General features: G+C 42.8%; 2 protein-coding genes across 2 annotated transcripts in view; both read right to left on the bottom strand.

The window, feature by feature from the left end:
* Positions 1 to 21,040, bottom strand: part of LOC124721558 (calcium/calmodulin-dependent protein kinase type 1-like) — a 496,340-nt gene that overhangs the window by 137,369 nt on the left and 337,931 nt on the right. The gene's annotated exons all lie outside the window — the stretch shown is intronic.
* LOC124721557 (FUN14 domain-containing protein 1-like) lies at positions 19,310 to 20,433 on the bottom strand. The gene is made up of 2 exons (XM_047246594.1): positions 20,038 to 20,433; positions 19,310 to 19,896 (listed from the first exon to the last, which is right to left on the bottom strand). Exons 1-2 carry the CDS (start codon positions 20,338 to 20,340, stop codon positions 19,711 to 19,713), a joined length of 489 nt encoding a protein of 162 aa, XP_047102550.1. The 5' UTR covers positions 20,341 to 20,433; the 3' UTR covers positions 19,310 to 19,710.

Raw genomic sequence — 21,040 nt, 5'->3', positions numbered from 1 at the left:
GTTCCCTAAGACAAATTCCTCTTATCATGCACACAGGTCAACAAGACTGCATTGTGAAAACCAGGAAGAAGACGTGATACCCATGTAACGAAGCACTGAATTCTTAATCCGGATCCCCATCGCAAATAATAAGTTGTTACATGTAACCATGGTGAGGGGAAGCCACTTGAAGCGTGCCAACGACAAACTTAACGCGATTGTTGTGGAAAGGTCATCCTGGAAAACTATACCACAGAAATTAAATGGCTAATGACACGATCGAAGCTGTCGCGTACGTCAAAACCTATCAAGGAAACTCCCACCGACACTTAACAATGTGAGGATGTGTACCGTCCGTGTACCGAGATAGACCGCGCAGTTGCTATAACGTTGTGTCCGTGATGGCGCAATGGTTAACCCACCTGCCTAGTAAACAGAAGATCCCGCGTTCGAATCCCGGTCCGGTACACATTATCACTCGTCGCTCCTGATTCCACCCGATGTCCCGCTGCAGCTCACACCAGTTTTGTCCTTCAATTTACGTATAATGTTTCAGAGGTGCAGATTCTGTGTGGTGTCTGTTCTTTCGGACATTTCCGGAAGAACAGACACCACGCATTCATATAATTATACACTACTGGCCGTTGAAATTGCTACACCACGAAGATGACGTGCTAAAGACGCGAAATTTAACAGACAGGAAGAAGATGCTGTCATATGCAAATGATTAGCTTTTCAGAGCAATCACACGAGGTTGGCGCCGGTGGCGACACCTACAACGTGCAGACATGAGGAAAGTTTCCAACCGATTTCTCATACACAAACAGCAGTTGGCCGGCGTTGCCTGGTGAAACGTTGTTGTCATGCCTAGTGTAAAGAGGAGAAATACGAACCATCACGTTTCCGACGTTGATACAGGTCGGATTGTAGCCTATTGCGATTGCGATTTATCGTATCGCGACATTGCTGCTCGTGTTGGTCGAGATCCAATGACTGTTAGCAGAATATGGAATCGCTGGGTTCAGGAGGGTAATACGGAACGCCGTGCTGGATCCCAACGGCCTCGTATCACTAGCAGTCGAGATGACAGGCATCTTATCCGCATGGTTGTAACGGATCGTGCAGCCACGTCTCGATCCCTGAGTCAACAGATGGGGACGTTTGCAAGACAACAACCATCTGCACGAACAGTTCGACGACGTTTGCAGCAGCATAGACTATCTGCTCGGAGACCGTGGCTGCAGTTACCCTTGACGCTGCATCACAGACAGGAGCGATGGTGTACTCAACGGCGAACCTGGGTGCACGAATGGCAAAACGTCATTTTTTCGGATGAATTCAGGTTCTGTTTAGAGCATCATGATGGTCGCATCCGTGTTTGGCGACATCACGGTGTACGCACATTGGAAGCGTGTATTCGTCATCGCCATACCGGCGTATCACCCGGCGTGATGGTATGGGGTGCCATTGGTTACACGTCTCGGTCACCTCTTGTTCGCATTGACGACACCTTGAACAGTGGGCGTTACATTTCAGATGTGTTACGACCCGTGGCCCTACCCTTCATTCGATCCCTGCGAAACCCTACATTTCAGCAGGATAATGCACGACCGCATGTTGCAGGTCCTGTACGGGGCTTTCTGGATACAGAAAATGTTCGACTGCTGCCCCGGCCAGCACATTCTCCAGATCTTTCACCAATTGAAAAGTCTGGTCAATGGTGCCCGAGCAACTGGCTCGTCACAATATGCCAGTCACTACTCTTGATGAACTGTGGTATCGTGTTGAAGCTGCATGGGCAGCTGTACCTGTACACGCCATCTAAGCTCTGTTTGACTCAATGCTCAGGCGTATCAAGGCCGTTATTAGGGTCAGAGGTGGTTGTTCTGGGTACTGATTTCTCCGCATCTATGCACCCAAATTGCGTGAAAATGTAATCACATGTCAGTTCTAGTATAATATATTTGTCGAATGAATACCCGTTTATCATCTGCATTTCATCTTGGTGTGGCAATTTTAATGGCCAGTAGTGTAAATAGTATGGAATCTATACAATGTGTAGTAAGCTCTGTATGTGCCGCTGTTCTATTTCATCGGTGTCTGCTGTCTTTAAATGATATTTGGCTTTCGAGATCTGCTTCGGTAGTTTTTAACACCTGCACTAAAGGTAACAGCAACGGAAATACGAACCATTCCAGACTTAAGCTCGTGAATTCCCGTTATTGTTGATCATGACTGCGGTATAATGGCAGCGGAAATCGTTAATGCAGGGTACAATCGTTAAACAGATACGGAAAAGGGTTTTATACTGATAAGTCAGTGGAAAGTTACACCACCGTAGAAATTACTGCTGTTTTCAGAAACCGGAAATAAAATAGATGTAGTTTTTAGCACATCAGAGGATAACCAATCGAGAACCTCGAAAGATTATTTGAAGTCATACTGCAGTTACTTAGTGTCCGGCATTCTTCGGATTACGGTTGCTAAACTCTGAACAAAACAGCGCCTGAAATCTGGAGTTTAAAAACACAAGTAATAATTCGACTGGGCACTGTACACTTGGATTCCATGTGCATATGAAAATGGAAGACAATTAGTCTTACCACATCATTAAATGTACTTTCTTCAGTGTGGTCTGAGTGTAAGGTGTGCAACGACTCTCTCGTTACTTGTATGAAAATTACGTGAAGTGGTGTAGTTTTAGGCTATTAGGAACCACATGGAGCCATTTGTGCGACCCAAGACTAATGGTTGTTGGCTTCCGAAAGTTTCGCATAGGTAGACGGGAAATGCTCTTAATATGTGACTCACTATTGGCAGTAACCCGCAGTTAAACTTATAGTGACACAAAAGCATTACATAAAATTGCTCAAACTATGCCCTTGTCCCCATATTTAAAAAATTGCTATCCCTTTATTTCACAATTTTTGCTACACATATCAAACGAGAGTTTTATCAATCTACTCCTTGTTACGCAACCGAAAGCTAGTGAACTGCATGAAAGGGTTGAATCAACATCAACGTAATCCCAGCTTATTGTAATTAACAAATGGGTCATAAACTTGCTTCGTTTCGTAATTTAAAAAAAAAAAGAATGTTAGGTAATACTTTGAGGAGAGGAGAAGGTAAATGAGAACTAAGCTTTGCAAAATGCGCTGTCTACTTTGCACCGCGAGTGAATTAACCCAAAATCAACTATTGCCATGTTCAGTTCACTAGCATTTAACACATATACACTCCCCGAATCCCTTTTGCATATTATCTTCCAATAACAACCACCCAGCCAAAGTGATGAATATGCAGTCAACGATGAAGAATATGATAGCCATGCAGAATTTCAGTGAGAAAATTCGACGTTTTCCATTTTAGTCATTTGAATAAATTTTACCACCTCTCAATAATAAAAAAAAAAGCAACGCCATCCCAACTGCTCTGAATAATTTGCAGAGGCCCATAAAATTTATTTGTCCGCGTCTTGGAAGAAATTTTACTGAGCAAGAAATAGTAAGCATCACACACTTTCTTCTTCCTCCCCCCCCCCCCCTCCCTCATCTCTAAACACAGTCACGTGCTTCTATCTTTAAGTCTTAGGCCTAAATTTTTAAGTTTCTTTTTATTTTGAAAATAAAGATTAAGTAAGCGACCTAAGAGTATTCTGCTACACTGTACACAGCTCTGCTATGAAAAGAAAGATTAGAGTTTAGGATTCCATTGACAACGGGGACGTTTGAGTTGGTGCACGAATTCAGATAAAATGAATACAGGGATGGTTGCTTGCATAATTTAAATAAGGTCTTCAGTGATGTAGAGGAAATGTGAATCAGGACCGCCAGATAAAAATACGAACACCGCACTTCCCGAACACCATTCCTTTATCCAAACCACTCCGTCACTGCACTAAGTTCTCACGCTCGAATTAAGAAAACAAGATGTCATTAACTGAAATGTGGTAGTTGGTTAGTAATCATCCACCGTGAGCTCAACCGCGAATAGTACGTACACACGTGAAACTATTCTGAAAGACAATCTACATGAGACGTGTCGGATATTTCTCGTAACGGAACTTACCCGGAGAATCAGTTACCGACACAGATGGTGCAGAGGTAAAACCCCGGTCTCGTATCCGGGTGGACGGCGGGTTAAATTCCCGAGAGAAGAACCCAGTCGATCCCTTTACCCTTCCCTAATTCAAGTTTGTGATCCGTCTATAACGACATCTTCGTCGACGGGACGTTCTACCGTGATCGTCTTTTCCTTTTACAATCACAGTACGACTTTAGGAATGACTTTTCAGTTGACTGTGCAGTACATTCTTTCTCGCTCAAATTAGTGTAGGTGGTAGGCAGCTAAGAAAAGAAAGTCATAAAATTTCTTCTGTGACATCAAGGCTTCTTACTGCGCAGACCACGGTACACTACTGAATAAATTAACACATTACGGAAATGTAGGTAACGTGCTTCGTTCAGTCTTCGATTACAGCGTAAAGCAACCTCCTGCTCCCACTGCTCAGACAACGGGATGACAAGAAATAAGTCACCATCCGTCAGGAGTAGTATAACGATTGCTTTTTCTCAGAGTTTCAAGACTAGGGCTTCTTTTCCTTATATCTACCACAGCTGAAAATAAGTCACTGATGTAAAACTCTAAATCTGTTTTTATTTTCTCATCATACGGGCATAGTTCAGGAATTGAATATCCTCGAAAAAAATTCTGAAGAGAAAAAAATATTTGTTCGTAACTAATAGGTTGTATCAAGTGCAATAAAACATCAAAGACCAATTTGTTACTAACAATTCTGTCCGCAATAAAAGTGGACGCATGATTTAGGGTCTTTATTGTTATCGTTTTAGTGATGTTTTAGTTATGGAATTCGATAGTCTCTTGTTTTGTCATCACTTTTTGATTATTTTCATTAAGTTATATACAGTATGTGTTCTGTGGCTATATGGCACTGATACAGGTGCTCAACTGAATAAGAATAGAATTAAAAGGTAGATAAAAACAACCCCAATACTTCAATCGATTCTCGCGCATAATTTGTGGCTATAAAATGATACTAGTCACTTCGTATGCGGAGGGATGTCAGTATTCGGTTCGCGAATGGTGGGCAAGACAAAGTGTAGCTTCAAGGCCTCCGTTACGCACTAAAAAATTTTTTAATTGTCATATCTACGCAGAGAAACTTTTAGTTGGGATTTTGAATAAATAAGAAACACATGCAGAGAGAGAGAGAGAGAGAGAGAGAGAGAGAGAGAGAGAGAGAGAGAGAGAGAGAATGGCTCTAAGCACTATGGGACTTAACAAATGGTTCAAATGGCTCTGAGCACTATGGGACTTAACATCTATGGTCATCAGTCCCCTCAGTCCCCTAGAACTTAGAACTACTTAAACCTAACTAACCTAAGGACATCACACAACACCCAGTCATCACGAGGCAGAGAAAATCCCCGACACCGCCGGGAATCTAACCCGGGAACCCGGGCGTGGGAAGCGAGAAAGCTACCGCACGACCACGAGCTGCGGACCCAGGCAGGATTCGAACCTGCGACCGTAGCAGCAGCGCGGTCCCAGACTGAAGCACCTAGAACCGCTCGGTGTGTGTGTGTGTGTGAGAGAGAGAGAGAGAGAGAGAGAGAGAGAGAGAGACGACAAACGAATTTAAAGCTCTAAGCCGAAAAACACACGCTAACACGGACATATGTACAATCGTTTATTTGTGATTTAAATGGTTTTTAATTATTTAATTAATTAATGATACGGTTCACTAAGTTTTTAGCTTCTGCATACAAATTAGCTTAATACGTGCCATGAATATTTTTCTACCGATGCGGTGTGAGTAACCGATTATACATTTGAAACCGGGTACATTTTTTAAAAACATTTTATTGTATCATTGTCAGTGTGTACGTAGCGTCTTACTGCAGTACTTATTATTTCTTTACTTTGTCTTCAAAAACTTTGTTTCATTCTGAATAAAAATAATAATTTATGCGTAGGAACAGTGAAAAGATTGTATATCTCCAGGAGCTGCATGTATCTTCATTGTCACGAATGATGATGTGTGGTAACATTACACTATGTTCATCACATAATTTACTATCTCCGTACACCGCACATTATTCGTCTTCCACTGAACTACTGTGTTCGTCGAATAGACCGTCGAATAATCTCAGCTGACCGTTCGAAAAGACATCCGGAAACGGAAATCTATTTATAGGCAAAATTAATTAAGTATATTGCATTGGAGGACAATCAAGACATTCAACGACGTAACGCAATTGCGACACAATGGACGCTTCACAGCTAGTTTTGTAGTAAATTCGTTGTGTGTTATATACGGTTTCAACTTTTCTAAGCACACTATATTCGGGGGAAATTTGAGACAGGGCTGGGTGAGAACTAACGCAGAAGAATCAAAAGTGTGTTTTTTAAATAAAGCCGCCTTTTCTTGCTGCAACTGCAATTTACTTTTTCCAGGCGCATTTCGCCTCTTTTTTTTTATTCTAAGGCATTTTCAGTGAGATAGCTTCTTGGCATCTGCGTTTCCTCTGACCTGGTTTGGAGATCGCATTACCACTTCATTCCCGAAACATAAGCCGAGACTCGTATTTTGTATTTTCAACTTTTTCTTTCACATTGTTCACCATGTTTATTTTTGTGGTGCACTATTACCCTTTTTGTCACTAGTTATGGATATTTGTTCGAAATCTGCTTTAAGGTCGTAAACATAGTGAGATTGCTGCGGAGTATGGCCTCGCAAACTAACTTGTGAATCACAAGTGTGAACACGGCCTGACAAAAAGGTATAGCATCTGGATGACTTGACCTGATGCCAACCTGACTTTTTACACGTATTCGCAATCCGTGGGTATGAAAATGATCAGAGCTGCAATTGTGTGCGTCAGAACGGCCACCAGAGTGCATTAGTGTAGCGCGTGTTCCGTATTGTCACCAGGCCTGGTAGATAATTTAAGTGGTGTGAAAAGCCTCAGATGTTGAGTAGTCACTTCGAAGGACACGGAAACACCGCATAATCGTCTGAGACAGCGACATAAACACAACGACACAATATGAGATTTTCACTCTGCAGCGGAGTGTGCGCTGATATGAAACTTCCTGGCAGATTAGAACTGTGTGCAGACCGAGACTCGAACTCGGGACGTTTGCCTGTCGCGGGCAAGTGCTCTACCAACTGAGCTCAGCTGGTAGAGCACTTGCCCGCGACGGGCAAAGGTCCCGAGTTCGAGTCTCGGTCTGGCACACAGTTTTAATCTGCCAGGAAGTTTCATATCAGCGCACACTCCGCTGCAGAGTGAAAATCTCATTCTGGAAACATCCCCTAGGCTGTGGCTAAGCCATGTCTCCGCAATATCCTTTCTTTCAGGAGTGCTAGTTCTGCAAGGTTCGCAGGAGAGCTTCTGTTAAGTTTGGAAGGTAGGTGACGAGCTACTGGCAGAAGTAAAGCTGTGAGGACGGGGCGTGAGTCGTGCTTGGGTAGCTCAGTTGTAGAGCACTTGCCCGCGACAGACAAAGGTCCCGAGTTCGAGTCTCGGTCCGGCACACAACAACACAGTTTGAAAGGGGCCTCAATGGGAGGTCTCCATTTTGACGACTGGTCGAATCGTTCAAAATCGACATTTTTGGAGCCTTTGGAGGTGCAGGAGCCCCGTGTTGCAATGTTTGACAACATGAGGGCATGCATACATGTCGTCAGCGTTCCTATATGCCACATCTGACTACCACAAGTATTGTGCACCAAGAACGTCGTGCCACGTTCACGTCTGCACCTACTATCCGAGAACAAGTGAACGACTACCTACAACATTCCGTATCATCCTACATCATTTTTCCGATACTAGCAGCAGCCGGACTAATGAACCATCAACAGAAGGCTGCCGTGACTGGGAAGCATGGGCTGCTGATGACTGGCGTCGCATTGTGTCCAGCGATCAATGGTGGGTTTTCACTACCCTGGAGGCCTATCCAGACGGCTATAATAGAGGTGACCTGGGGAGAAGTCCCATTCTTCCAACGTATCGGGGAGGCACAGCGATGTTACTCGTGGGGTCATGATGTGGAGAGCACGTCGGGTCTGAATTCAGGTTTCCGCTATTGTGATCGAAAGATTCCTGACGGCACAACGGTATGTCACGGACATCCTGCGTTCTCATGTGTTGCCCACCGAGCGACAGTATTGTGGTGCCATTTGTTATAGGACAATGCTGCTCTACACACGGCACTTGTCTCTATTAACTGTCTGAGTGATGATGAGGCACACTCATGACCAGCAGGATCCCTGGGTCTGTTCCCGACAGAACATGTTGGACCAGAGCCGAAATCCAGGTAGGTTGGTTGCTTGGTTGGGGGAGGTGACCAAACATCCAGGTCATCGGTCCAATCGGATTAGTGAAGGATGCGGAAGGTAGTCGGCCGTGCTCTCTCAAAGGAACCATCTCGGCATTTGCCTGAAGCGATTTAGGGAAATCACGGGAAACCTAAATCAGGGCGACATTATAATGAAATACAGACCATTAGCTGCTTACAAGGATTGATAAATATCGACGGGGACAGTTGAAAATGTGTGCCCCGCCCGGGACTCGAACCCAGGTCTCCTGCTTACATCGCAGACGCTCTATCCGAGTGAGCCATCGAGGACACAGGATAGAGCGATTGCAGGGACTTATCTCTGGCACGCTCCCTGTGATACCCGCATTTCCAACGTACTGTCCGCACACTACGTTTGAAGTGTCCCTGCCCACTATACTCATTATTCGCGGCAGTCAGTCTACCGATTCCCGGAAGCAATTTGAGTGCATCCGTACTGAAGAAGATCATTGGCCGGTACGTCTTATCTATGAGAAGAGGTATCTGTTCTTTCGGACATGTCCGCAAAGATTCAACCACTTCATTGTTTAAGAATCAGGGTTGAAGGAGGAGGATGTGTCAAAATTTTCTTTAAAATTCACTAACCATCCGTCAGTTTTCTGTTGCCTGCATTTTTCCAGTTCCCAGTACTTTCAAACTGCTCCATATCTGAAGCAACACGGAAAATCTATAATGTAATGGTTTCTTTCCTACGGAATAGTCCATAACCTTTCTATACGTATATCTACATCTACATCTACATTTATACTCCGCAAGCCACCCAACGGTGTGTGGCGGAGGGCACTTTACGTCCCACTGTCATTACCTCCCTTTCCTGTTCCAGTCGCGTATGGTTCGCGGGAAGAACGACTGCCGGAAAGCCCCCGTGCGCGTTCTAATCTCTCTAATTTTACATTCGTGATCTCCTCGGGAGATATAAGTAGGGGGAAGCAATATATTCGATACCTCATCCAGAAACGCATCCTCTCGAAACCTGGCGAGCAAGCTACACCGCGATGCAGAGCGCATCTCTTGCAGAGTCTGCCACTTGAGTTTGCTAAACGTCTCCGTAACGCTATCACGCTTACCAAATAACCCTGTGACGAAACGCACCGCTCTTCTTTGGATCTTCTCTATCTCCTCCGTCAACCCGATCTGGTACGGATCCCACACTGATGAGCAATACTCAAGTATAGGTCGAACGAGTGTTTTGTAAGCCACCTCCTTTGTTGATGGACTACATTTTCTAATGACTCTCCCAATGAATCTCAACCTGGTACCCGCCTTACCGACAATAAATTTTATATGATCATTCCACTTCAAATCGTTCCGCACGCATACTCCCAGATATTTTACAGAAGTAACTACCAGTGTTTGTTCCGCTATCATATAATCATACAATAAAGGATCCCTCTTTCTATGTATTCGCAATACATTACATTTGTCTATGTTAAGGGTCAGTTGCCACTCCCTGCACCAAGTGCCTATCCGCTGCAGATCTTCCTGCGTTTCGCTGCAGTTTTCTAATGCTGCAACTTCTCTGTATACTACAGCATCATCCGCGAAAAGCCGCATGGGACTTCCGACACTAGCTACTAGGTCATTTATATATATTGTGAAAAGCAATGGTCCCATAACACTCCCCTGTGGCACGCCAGAGGTTACTTTAACGTCTGTAGACGTCTCTCCATTGATAACAACATGCTGTGTTCTGTTTGCTAAAAACTCTTCAATCCAGCCACACAGCTGGTCTGATATTCCGTAGGCTCTTACTTTGTTTATCAGGCGACAGTGCGGAACTGTATCGAACGCCTTCCGGAAATCAAGAAAAATAGCATCTACCTGGGAGCCTGTATCTAATATTTTCTGGGTCTCATGAACAAATAAAGCGAGTTGGGTCTCACACGATCGCTGTTTCCGGAATCCATGTTGATTCCTACATAGTAGATTCTGGGTTTCCAAAAACGACATGATACTCGAGCAAAAAACATGTTCTAAAATTCTACAAGAGATCGACGTCAGAGATATAGGTCTATAGTTTTGCGCATCTGCTCGACGACCCTTCTTGAAGACTGGGACTACCTGTGCTCTTTTCCAATCATTTGGAACCTTCCGTTCCTCTAGAGACTTGCGGTACACGGCTGTTAGAAGGGGGCAAGTTCTTTCGCGTACTCTGTGTAGAATCGAATTGGTATCCCGTCAGGTCCAGTGGACTTTCCTCTGTTGAGTGATTCCAGTTGCTTTTCTATTCCTTGGACACTTATTTCGATGTCAGCCATTTTTTAGTTTGTGCGAGGATTTAGAGAAGGAACTGCAGTGCGGTCTTCCTCTGTGAAACAGTTTTGGAAAAAGGTGTTTAGTATTTCAGCTTTACGCGTGTCATCCTCTGTTTCAATGCCATCATCATCCCGGAGTGTCTGGATATGCTGTTTCGAGCCACTTACTGATTTAACGTAAGACCAGAACTTCCTAGGATTTTCTGTCAAGTCGGTACATAGAATTTTACTTTCGAATTCGCTGAACGCTTCACGCATAGCCCTCCTTACGCTAACTTTGACATCGTTTAGCTTCTGAAGCAACACGGAAAATATATAATTTAATGGTTTTTTTTCCCTACAGAATAGTCCATAACCTTTCTATAAGTATGACCATTCCGCACTGGAATACGCTGTACGTTACTGAACTTGTACATGTTTATGTACGATGATAAAAATTCCTTGCACCCCAGTTATTTGCACTTTAGACACTTCTCCGCCTGGCATGCTTCAGAAATCTCGGCCGAAAGGGACGACTCCATGTTTATTTTTATAGAGTATCATCCAGATCATGACCCGAAGCGAGCTGCTTTGCTTTGCTTCTCCTGCGGCCACAAATTTACTTATGTTTACAATAGTCGTCATCAATGAATAAGTTCTCCCTCCAATCTAAATACTAATATCGTTACGACGGGCTTTCTTCCCTTTTTCTCTCTCCAATCCACGGTTATGCGCTTTATCTCTAGCGAATTAGTTGCTGGCGGAAGTCTTTCATCTCTTACTTCCTTCTGCTTCTTTACTACATAAGCTACAATACGGTGTGTGCCGGAGGGTGTATAGCGTCGTAGAAGAATTTCCTATTCGATCTTTCAATCCTCCCCTTTCCTCCATTTGCGGTGGCAAGTCGAAATTCTCAAACACATCCTATGCTCTCTCTCTCTCTCTCAAAATTAAGCTACCTAAGTTGTTGGCGGTGGAGAGAGAGAGAGAGAGAGAGAGAGAGAGAGAGAGGGGGGGGCCGGGGGGGGGGGGGAGGAGATGGCGAATGCCATGCGATGTCAGTCTTCAGTTTTCCTGTGAATTTCGCAAAGTTATTCCACCATGTCGGCCTTATTCATTCCGCCCATGCACTTCTTATGTTTATCCACTAACGCTTAACACAAGGTGATTACGCGAGAGAGATCTCCCTTCTTTCCTAACACTACGACGTTATTAGCATTAGGAAAATCTCAAACAGACTACCTTTCCAGTCAGTCAAAGTGCTGACACTTTATCGACTTTGTAACGCCTGTATTTGAAATCCGACTTACTTTCCCTTTTTTTTCTTTTTTATAAAATCTGTGGGAAATAATTTTTTGCATTGTCTCAGTATTCCATATGCACGACTCCAGTTTCTATCAAGCGCTTTAGATAGTTTCATCATGTGTAATCTCTTTAGGATTTGCAAATCCACTTTCATTGCTTCTGTCGAAGATTCCGAACCACTGATCATTTTGCATTTCGCCCAAGAACGGGAACAGAGCGTTGCACACCCGGTTGACAAGCACGTGTTTTCCGTGGTCATCATTGTGGTATGATACGAACCTGCATTTATGGGCGGTAAGTCTAAAATCACGCATTATCGTCCCGTTCATTCTAAAATTATATGAAGAGTTTCGCCAGTGTGGATCTGAAACAAAAACTCTAAAGTAATTTGAAGGATGCAGTTTTTTCATCCGTATAATGACAAATACGAAACAGGAAGGCCTGGAAGAAACAGAAATAGCACAAAATGATATGTACGACACAAATATCTTCATTCGAAGTATTTTGTAAATATTGGTTGAAAATACCAAGAAGACCGAAATAACTGTCTGCCGATAGGAAAAGTAACTACTTCGAGAGAATGAAAGTAATTTCGACACACGGAAACGCTAAAACGAAACTCTGAAGGTTCCTTTGTTGCTGAATGGGTGGCCCAAAAACGAATACCATTGTAATAATAATAATAATAATAATAATAATAATAATAATAATAAAACTACACGTTCCCACATACAAGTATGCACCACAAAATGTACTGGAGAATGATGAATACAAATTATACTGGAACAGAACCACTATAACAGATAAAACAGCACCACATAACAAACCTGACATCATACTCACCAATAAAAAGAAGAAATTAACACAACTAATCCAAATATCCCTACCCAAAACAACAAATATACAGAAGAAAACAGGTGAAAAAATTGAAAAATACATCCTACTGGCTGAGGAAGTCAAGGACATGTGGCATCAGGATAAAGTTGACATTATACCAATTATACTATCAACTACAGGAGTCATACCACACAATATCCACCAGTACATCAACGCAATACAGCTACATCCAAACGTGTATATACATCTACAGAAATCTGTAATTATTGATACATCTTCAATTACCCGAAAGTTCTTATTCGATCTTTCAATCCTCCCCTTTCCTCCATTTGCGGTGGCGTCACTTTCCATTTTTAACCAAACACAACGTCTGAGAAAGGAAAGAAATAATAATAATAATAATAATAATAATAATAGAGACTCGCGAGAGACAGAGCAAAGAGGGTAAAAGGGAGTCTCAACAGGTCTGCTGTGTCTAACAATAGTATGAAACCTCTGCTACGCAACAAGTACCTGAATTCGAACCTAGATTTCAACAAGTGCTAATTAACTACTTGGTTCTGCTAGGAGACCAATAGTCGACTGGGCAATCGAATTAAAAAGGAATCTGGTTTCGCTACGCATCCACTGGGACTGTTTCTATACAAGAGTTGCAGTAGTTTTGGCTCACTGATTGGTAGATTGTTGGGATACGCTGCCACGTTGTTTCAGTCGTGTTTCTCGTTTTTCAGATGGGGTGAATAGTGCTTCCTGGACACGCAGAATTGATGTATTCCTCCACCGCGATCATTTTAAAGAAACGGGTTGGTTCAATAGCAGTTCGTTACTGGCCGCCAGCCCCGAAGTTGAAAGGCCCATTGAGCGCTCAGGGGCAGCATGTGGGACCGCCCGATACACGAGCTGGCAGGGCTCCTCTATAGCGCAACGATTCTGCCTCCCGCCACCAGATAACTGCCGGCTGTCCATTCTTTAAAGGGTGGACCGTAACAGTCAACTGCTCGATTACGTAGTTCTAATAACTGGTCACCAACCCGGTGGCCCGCTTTTTTCGAGAGCTCCTATTGCGCTGCTCAACACACAGAGGTTATGGAAATGGAATCTGCATGTTGATCTACATACATATCCCGCAAGCCACTGCAGTACGTGACGGAGTGTACATTGTACTAACATTGCTAGAGTCTGGATTTTCATCCGCTATCAAGTCGTTAAACATGCTTGCATTCGTGCAGTATCTTGTCACTAAACAGGCTCAGTAGGGCAGCAAAACAACAAAAATCATGTAGTATCTAAACTCAGTTCTACAGGGTGATTCAAAAAGAATACCACAACTTTAAAAATGTGTATTTAATGAAAGAAACATAATATAACCTTCTGTTATACATCATTACAAAGAGTATTTAAAAAGTTTTTTTTCACTCAAAAACAAGTTCAGAGATGTTCAATATGGCCCCCTCCAGACACACGAGCAATATCAACCCGATACTCCAACTCGTTCCACACTCTCTGTAGCATATCAGGCGTAACAGTTTGGATAACTGCTGTTATTTCTCGTTTCAAATCATCAATGGTGGCTGGGAGAGGTGGCCGAAATACCATATCCTTAACATACCCCCATAAGAAAAAATCGCAGGGGGTAAGATCAGGGCTTCTTGGAGGCCAGTGATGAAATGCTCTGTCACGGGCTGCCTGGCGGCCGATCCATCGCCTCGGGTAGTTGACGTTCAGGTTTCATTACTAACCTTTTTCGTAGGACTCTCCATACAGTTGATTGTGGAATTTGCAGCTCTCTGCTAGCTCTGCGAGTCGATTTTCCTGGGCTGCGAACAAATGCTTGCTGGATGCGTGCTACATTTTCATCACTCGTTCTCGGCCGTCCAGAACTTTTCCCTTTGCACAAACACCCATTCTCTGTAAACTGTTCATACCAACGTTTAATACACCACTTATCAGGAGGTTTAACACCATACCTCGTTCGAAATGCACGCTGAACAACTGTCGTCGATTCACTTCTGCCGTACTCAATAACACAAAAAGCTTTCTGTTGAGCGGTCGCCATCTTAGCATCAACTGACGCTGACGCCTAGTCAACAGCCCCTCAAGCGAACAAATGTACAACTAAATGAAACTTTATAGCTCCCTTAATTCGCCGACAGATAGTGCTTATCTCTGCCTTTTGTCGTTGCAGAGTTTTAAATTCCTAAAGTTGTGGTATTCTTTTTGAATCACCCTGTATTTTCTTTCAAAACAGTACACAACAACCGGTGTTTCTTCAGTCGTCATACGTCTATCAGACACAACATGTTTTTTACGTCAGAAGAAGTTACACGTGCATACTTTAATGAATAAGTTTCGGACAAAGATCTAGTTAAGGAAGTACATTTTGGCCACAATTTTTTTTCTCAGCTTCATAAATCCAAACTCACGATTTGATCACATAACTTTTGCTACAACGCCCACATTAGACGATTGCGAAGATTTTTCAATTTCTTGAATAATTGTCAGATTCCACCTGTTACCTGTGGCTTAGAATTTCGTTATTGCCACAGGCAAATGCACAAAATTTTGTTTGATGTAAATCAAGTTTTGCTATAATCTGATTTCTTGAATGTTACTTCTGTGTCTTTAATGCGAGCCACATTAATGGCCACCGAAGTTGTAAGCAGGCTGTTTAGGTTTTTATGTTGGTAATGCCACGTACCGCTCTGTATGAAAATCACTGACTGCGCTCTGTGCAGTCTGTGGCTGGTTTGCATTGCTGGAAATTTTGCTATTGTAGCGTTGCGCAGTTGGGGGTGAGCCGCCAGCAATAGTGGATGTGGGGAGAGAGATGGCAGAATTTTGAGAGCTGAAGATCTGGACGTGTGTCCATCAGAAAGAGTAAATTTGTAATTTTGGATATCACGAACTGATATGATATGATGACTTTTGAACTTTAAAGTAAATACATTGTTCGTTCTCTATCAAAATCTTTCATTTGCTAACTATGCCTATCAGTAGTTAGTGCCTTCAGTACTTGGAATCCTTTATTTAGCTGGCAGTATTGGCGTTCGCTGTATTGTAGTAGTTCGAGTGACGAAAATTTTTGTGGGGTAAGTGATTCATGAAAGGTATAGGTTATTGTTAGTCAGTGCCATTCTTTTGTAAGGATTATTGGAAGTCAGATTGCGTTGCGCTAAAAAAATATTGTGTGTCAGTTTAGTTGTTCAAATGGCTCTGAGCACTATGGGACTTAACATCTATGGTCATCAGTCCCCTAGAACTTAGAACTACTTAAACCTAACTAACCTAAGGACAACACACAACACCCAGCCATCACGAGGCAGAGAAAATCCCTGACCCCGCCGGGAATCGAACCCGGGAAACCAGGCGCGGGAAGCGAGAACGCTACCGCACGACCACGAGATGCGGGCGTCAGTTTAGTGATGATCAGAGTAAGTAAAGAGAGAAATGTCTGAGTACGTTCAGTTTGGCTCAGCTTTTTGAAAATCAAATAACTTAAGAGGTTTATCAGCACAGTAATTCACTAATTTTTCTAAGGGGATGTTACAAAGTGTGCGAACCAGAACCGGAAAACAACAATTAGGGAGCAGTAACTTAAATTTCAATACAACGAAGCAAAGAGATGTTAACTTCAATACATCTGCGGGAATTTACGGTCTCATCAGAGTAAAAGATGATATCATTTATCAAGGTACCCTATCTGGTTAAAATACGTAGGTTATGGCGGCAAGGCTAAATCTGGCAATGTATCTCTAAATGCGGCAACACGGACAGATCCTTTCAAGTATAACAGGAAGAAAGTGAGTGTGAAGTCCTGCGCACTCGTCTCATATAGGGTGCCTAAAGGCTGCTGCGTTCTAGGAATGCTATACAACAGTTCAAACAAAATCACATTAACAGTTTTTATTACAAATAAGAAGCATGTCAATACTTAACTTGTATTTACAACAAGTGTCGCAAGCGACAGGCGACATGCAAACAGAAATGTTCTTCGCTATAGACAATGTCCAAACAAGCAATGGATATGGTTCACTAATAACGGTTCTCCGAGAGCCGGTCTACAACCGAGCGAATACTCAGCGGTCGAGGCAGGCAGGAGCGGCGCGAATCAGTGTACCATTGGCCGACGTCGTCTCACCGCCTTCTCTTCTCTTGCGTTCTTCATATTCGTTCCGGCGCTTGTGGTTATCCCCGAACAGCGCGCATATAACTTAATGCTGCCAGAATTATCAAATCTTCGTAATTTATATGTCTAACTTGTTTTCGGAGGATACCAGAGTATTCACATTGTCATTTTATACGTACTGTTTCAGTTACACGATGTAGCGCATGTGTTGAGCACACGAGCTTTATGTTGGGATACAGTACTGTAAGTGTTTTACTGGCCTCCATCACATGCGGGACAGCGTCGCTTAACAACAGCAGGACTCTTTATTTGAATTTATTGGCACTAATTATACTGTCTAATACTGACACTTACCGAGCCGAACTAAAGCGCATGAACTTACTATGAAGTTTACAGACTCTAATAACAAAGCTCGCGAAATTTCTCATGTTCTGCATTTCTGGTCTAAATCATCCGACAAATACATCAAGAAAGGTGTTACTGGAGACCAGAAAAATGAAATATTGTGCATTAAAAATGTGTAAATTCATGCATTTATACGATGAAATTTTCGAAATATGTATTTACCTGCCAAATGTCTAAAACATGTCGACATGCATTCCTAATGGATTTGTATGGAATTCCGCGCTGTAAATATTAATATTTTCCATTCTATTCCACTCGCAAACTGAGAGACGGAAAAGTGACTGACTACAGGCCTCCGAACGCACCTTAATCTCTCTCATATTATTCTCATGCTCCCTATGCAACATTACGCAAGTCGCATAGTCTTCTTCCAATGAGGATTCTCTGCACGTATCGCGAGAACTACGTCTTTCTTCCAAGGATTCCCATTTAACTTCCCTGAACATTTCCGTTACACTTCAGTACAAACTATAGCGACCTCTGACAATGCTAAAAGCTTGTCTGCGAATTGGTTCAAAATTGTTCAAATGGCTCTGAGCACTACGGGAGAGGCAGAGGCAGAGAAAATCCCTTACCCCGCCGGGAATCGAACCCGGGAACGCGGGCGCGGGAAGCGAGAACGCTACCACGCGACCACGAGCTGCGGACAGCGAATTAGTTCAATGTCGGTACTGATGTCTACATGATCACGGCTCAAAATACTGGAACAGTATTCTAGAGGTGGTCGCAGTAGCGTCTTGAATGCTGTTCCCTTTAATGATGCATCGTCTTCTCCCAGAACCCATCCAACAAATTCACAGCTTCCATTCTCTTCCCAGACACGTCTTCCGCCTCGTGAGCGGAATAGAACTGTTGTCACTGATGAGTCCCGCTCCCAACTGAGCGCCGGTGGACATCGAGGATTTGTTTGGAGACGCCCCTGACAGTGGCTGGAATCCAAACTGACTGTCACCATACGGCCAACAGCCAGGAGTGATGGCAGCGTTAAGTTATATGCTGGCTGTTCTGGCATAACCACAAGCCATACTGAGCTTACATTTCAGAAGTATAATGCCCGCCCGCACGTAGGGAGAGTTTTTCTGGTTGTTTTCATGCTTGCCTAGTCCTACTATGGAAATGAGCGTTTGGCGTCGTTGACCGGGAGGCCCCTTACGGGGCAGGTCCGGCCGCCTTGGTGCAGGTCTTATTACATTCGACGCCACATTGGGCGACCTGCGCGCCGGATGGAGATAAAATGATGATGAAGACAACACAACACCCAGTCCCTGAGCGGAGAAAATCCCCGACACAGCCGGGAATCGAACCCGGGCCCATAGGACGGCAATCCATCACGCTGAACACTTTTTTTTTTTTTTTTATGAGTGCAGAAAAGAACAAATTTATTCATTAACGGTATCTTACCACATGTGCAGGATGAGATGCAGTTTGTAAGGATATTTGTGCATACTAATAATCCAAAACATAATGTTACAATTGTGAAGCATTCACTGAGAAGAACTTCCAGTACAGAAGGGGCTATTACAAAGTTCAGATTTATACACATATGAAAAATCAGTTGAACATTATCAACAAAAGAATTCTCTCTACAAAAAATTTTAATTAAATCTGAAATGAAGCCCAAAAACCCTGATAACCACCTGCTGAAAATAAATGCTAATGATTATTGAGTTTGGTGACTGGTACATGTTGAATTGTTACATAATAAATCATATCACAAAGCACTAATTTGAAATCAGATCATCTACTTTTAAGTACTTTTGTTACCCTGACTCAAAGCAAAGGACATCCATGGTAGCTTGACCCAATTTAATATAAATGCCAGCATCAATGTGAGTAAAAAAGGTAAATACACACTGAAGAATTTTTTTTTTAATATACGTAAGTGGTTAATGACTTTCCCTTTTTCTATAGTTTGTCTATTATTTTTATGGATCTCTGCAGTCCCCTACACATTGCAATCCTCTGCAACTATGCAGTTTTTATGAAATACATTGTAATTTTGATAATGCCAAAAGGACAAAATTGTCAAAACACAATATAATTTATTACTACACAATATTTATTGCATACAATCTATACTATATCACATATCAATTGTGTGAACAGTTAATACTTTCAAATTATCAGTCATAGGGAACTTATTAGGTACCTTACGTTTAATAAATAATAATTTATAAGGTGACAAAAATTAGGTGTGTTATCTTGAAATAAATTACACAAAGCATACTCCAGCCACATCACCTGGAAAAACCAGTCTGACATATACCTCTTGTATAATTCATTTATGAGATTCTACAGTCTGCCTTAAAGCTCTTATCAGTCACGAAAAATCCAGTTCTACTCACTATTACCTCTTCATTACAGAAATAAATAACTCAAGTTTAGTAAAATGCCTTAAATTACAGTAATCTACATGAATGCTCTTCCTTTTCATTCGATTCAGGAGGCTATCACAATTCCGACCGAAAAACCCAAAACAAATGAAGCAAGGAAAATATGAATTTCTTGAACCTGGAAATAGTCTTCATCACCAATAAAACTATGGTACCAACGCTTTGCTTTGCGCTGCTTGTTCTTCAATAACTCTTCAGCCTTATCAATATTTCGATCGACCAGTCGTTCCATCTAAAACAGGAAGCAATTTAACTGATAAAATTCTTTATTACAAAATTGAGAGAAAGTATTTTAAGAGGAAGCTATTCCTATTAAAAAGCCCCCAACAAACCCAGCAGCTGCAGGAGTATTTGCACGCGCAAAAGCACCCACCTTGTCCAAGAATTTGGGACCATCTCCTGTAGCTTTTTCTTCTACCTTATCAGCAAGTTTATCTACTTCTTTGTGAACTTTATCCCAGTTAATTTTCAAATAACCTTTATGATTTGCAATCTGTAACAAAATAATGCCACCTCCAACTGCAACTGCTGCCGCTTTTCCAACTTTCATTGTCACAAAACCAGTACACCATCCGGAGACGGTTCCAATTACAAGTTGTTTTGCAGCAGATGCCTTTCCGACGTCCTTTAAAACCTTGTCTACTATGCTTTTGGTTTCCCTCGATACTTCATCCATGTTGATAAGTAATATGTATCTCCTGTTGAAACTTACTGATGTTTCCGTTGATAGCGATTATTCCAGGGCCGAATGGTTAAACGGGTTCGCTGCCTCCACGTCAACAGTACATGGCGGCCTGGATGGTCACCCATCCAAGTGCCGGCCAAGCCCGACAGCGAACACTCAGCTATCGGGGCGGACTCTACTATGCGAAGTTACATCCAACTAGCTCATGATTTTAACGATCTAATACGCCAACTGAACAAAATTTGGCATGCTATCTCTCAGGAGGGCCCGCATCTCGTGGTCGTGGGGTAGCGTTCTCGCTTCCCACGCCCGGGTTCCCGGGTTCGATTCCCGGCGGGGTCAGGGATTTTCTCTGCCTCGTGATGGCTGGGTGTTGTGTGCTGTCCTTAGGTTGGTTAGGTTTATGTAGTTCTAAGTTCTAGGGGACTGATGACCATAAATGTTAAGTCCCATAGTGCTCAGAGCCATTTGAACCATTTGAACCATCTCTCAGGAGGAAATCTATCAACTATGTAAATCAATACCAAGCCGAATAACTGTTTCCGTTACTGACTTTCTCTGTTTGTGAAGTTCCTCCTTTCGAGTAAACCACACGATTTGTCTGAAACTGCAATCATTTGTTTGTCTGCACATGTACATCACACCGATTTCCTCCCATACGAATAATTCCTTCGTGGTGCGTCGCATTATT

The sequence above is a fragment of the Schistocerca piceifrons genome, chromosome X (genome assembly GCF_021461385.2).
Source record: "Schistocerca piceifrons isolate TAMUIC-IGC-003096 chromosome X, iqSchPice1.1, whole genome shotgun sequence".
In the NCBI taxonomy this organism is placed as follows: domain Eukaryota; kingdom Metazoa; phylum Arthropoda; class Insecta; order Orthoptera; family Acrididae; genus Schistocerca; species Schistocerca piceifrons.
This window is presented reverse-complemented; position numbering and strand designations above follow the sequence as displayed.

Bases quoted from the DNA above. Each gene is read 5' to 3' on its own strand.
- LOC124721557 (XM_047246594.1), bottom strand. From the start codon at position 20,340: ATGGATGAAGTATCGAGGGAAACCAAAAGCATAGTAGACAAGGTTTTA. The intron at 19,897-20,037 runs GTGGGTGCTTTT...TTCCTGTTTTAG, and splicing joins GTCCCAAATTCTTGGACAAG to ATGGAACGACTGGTCGATCG.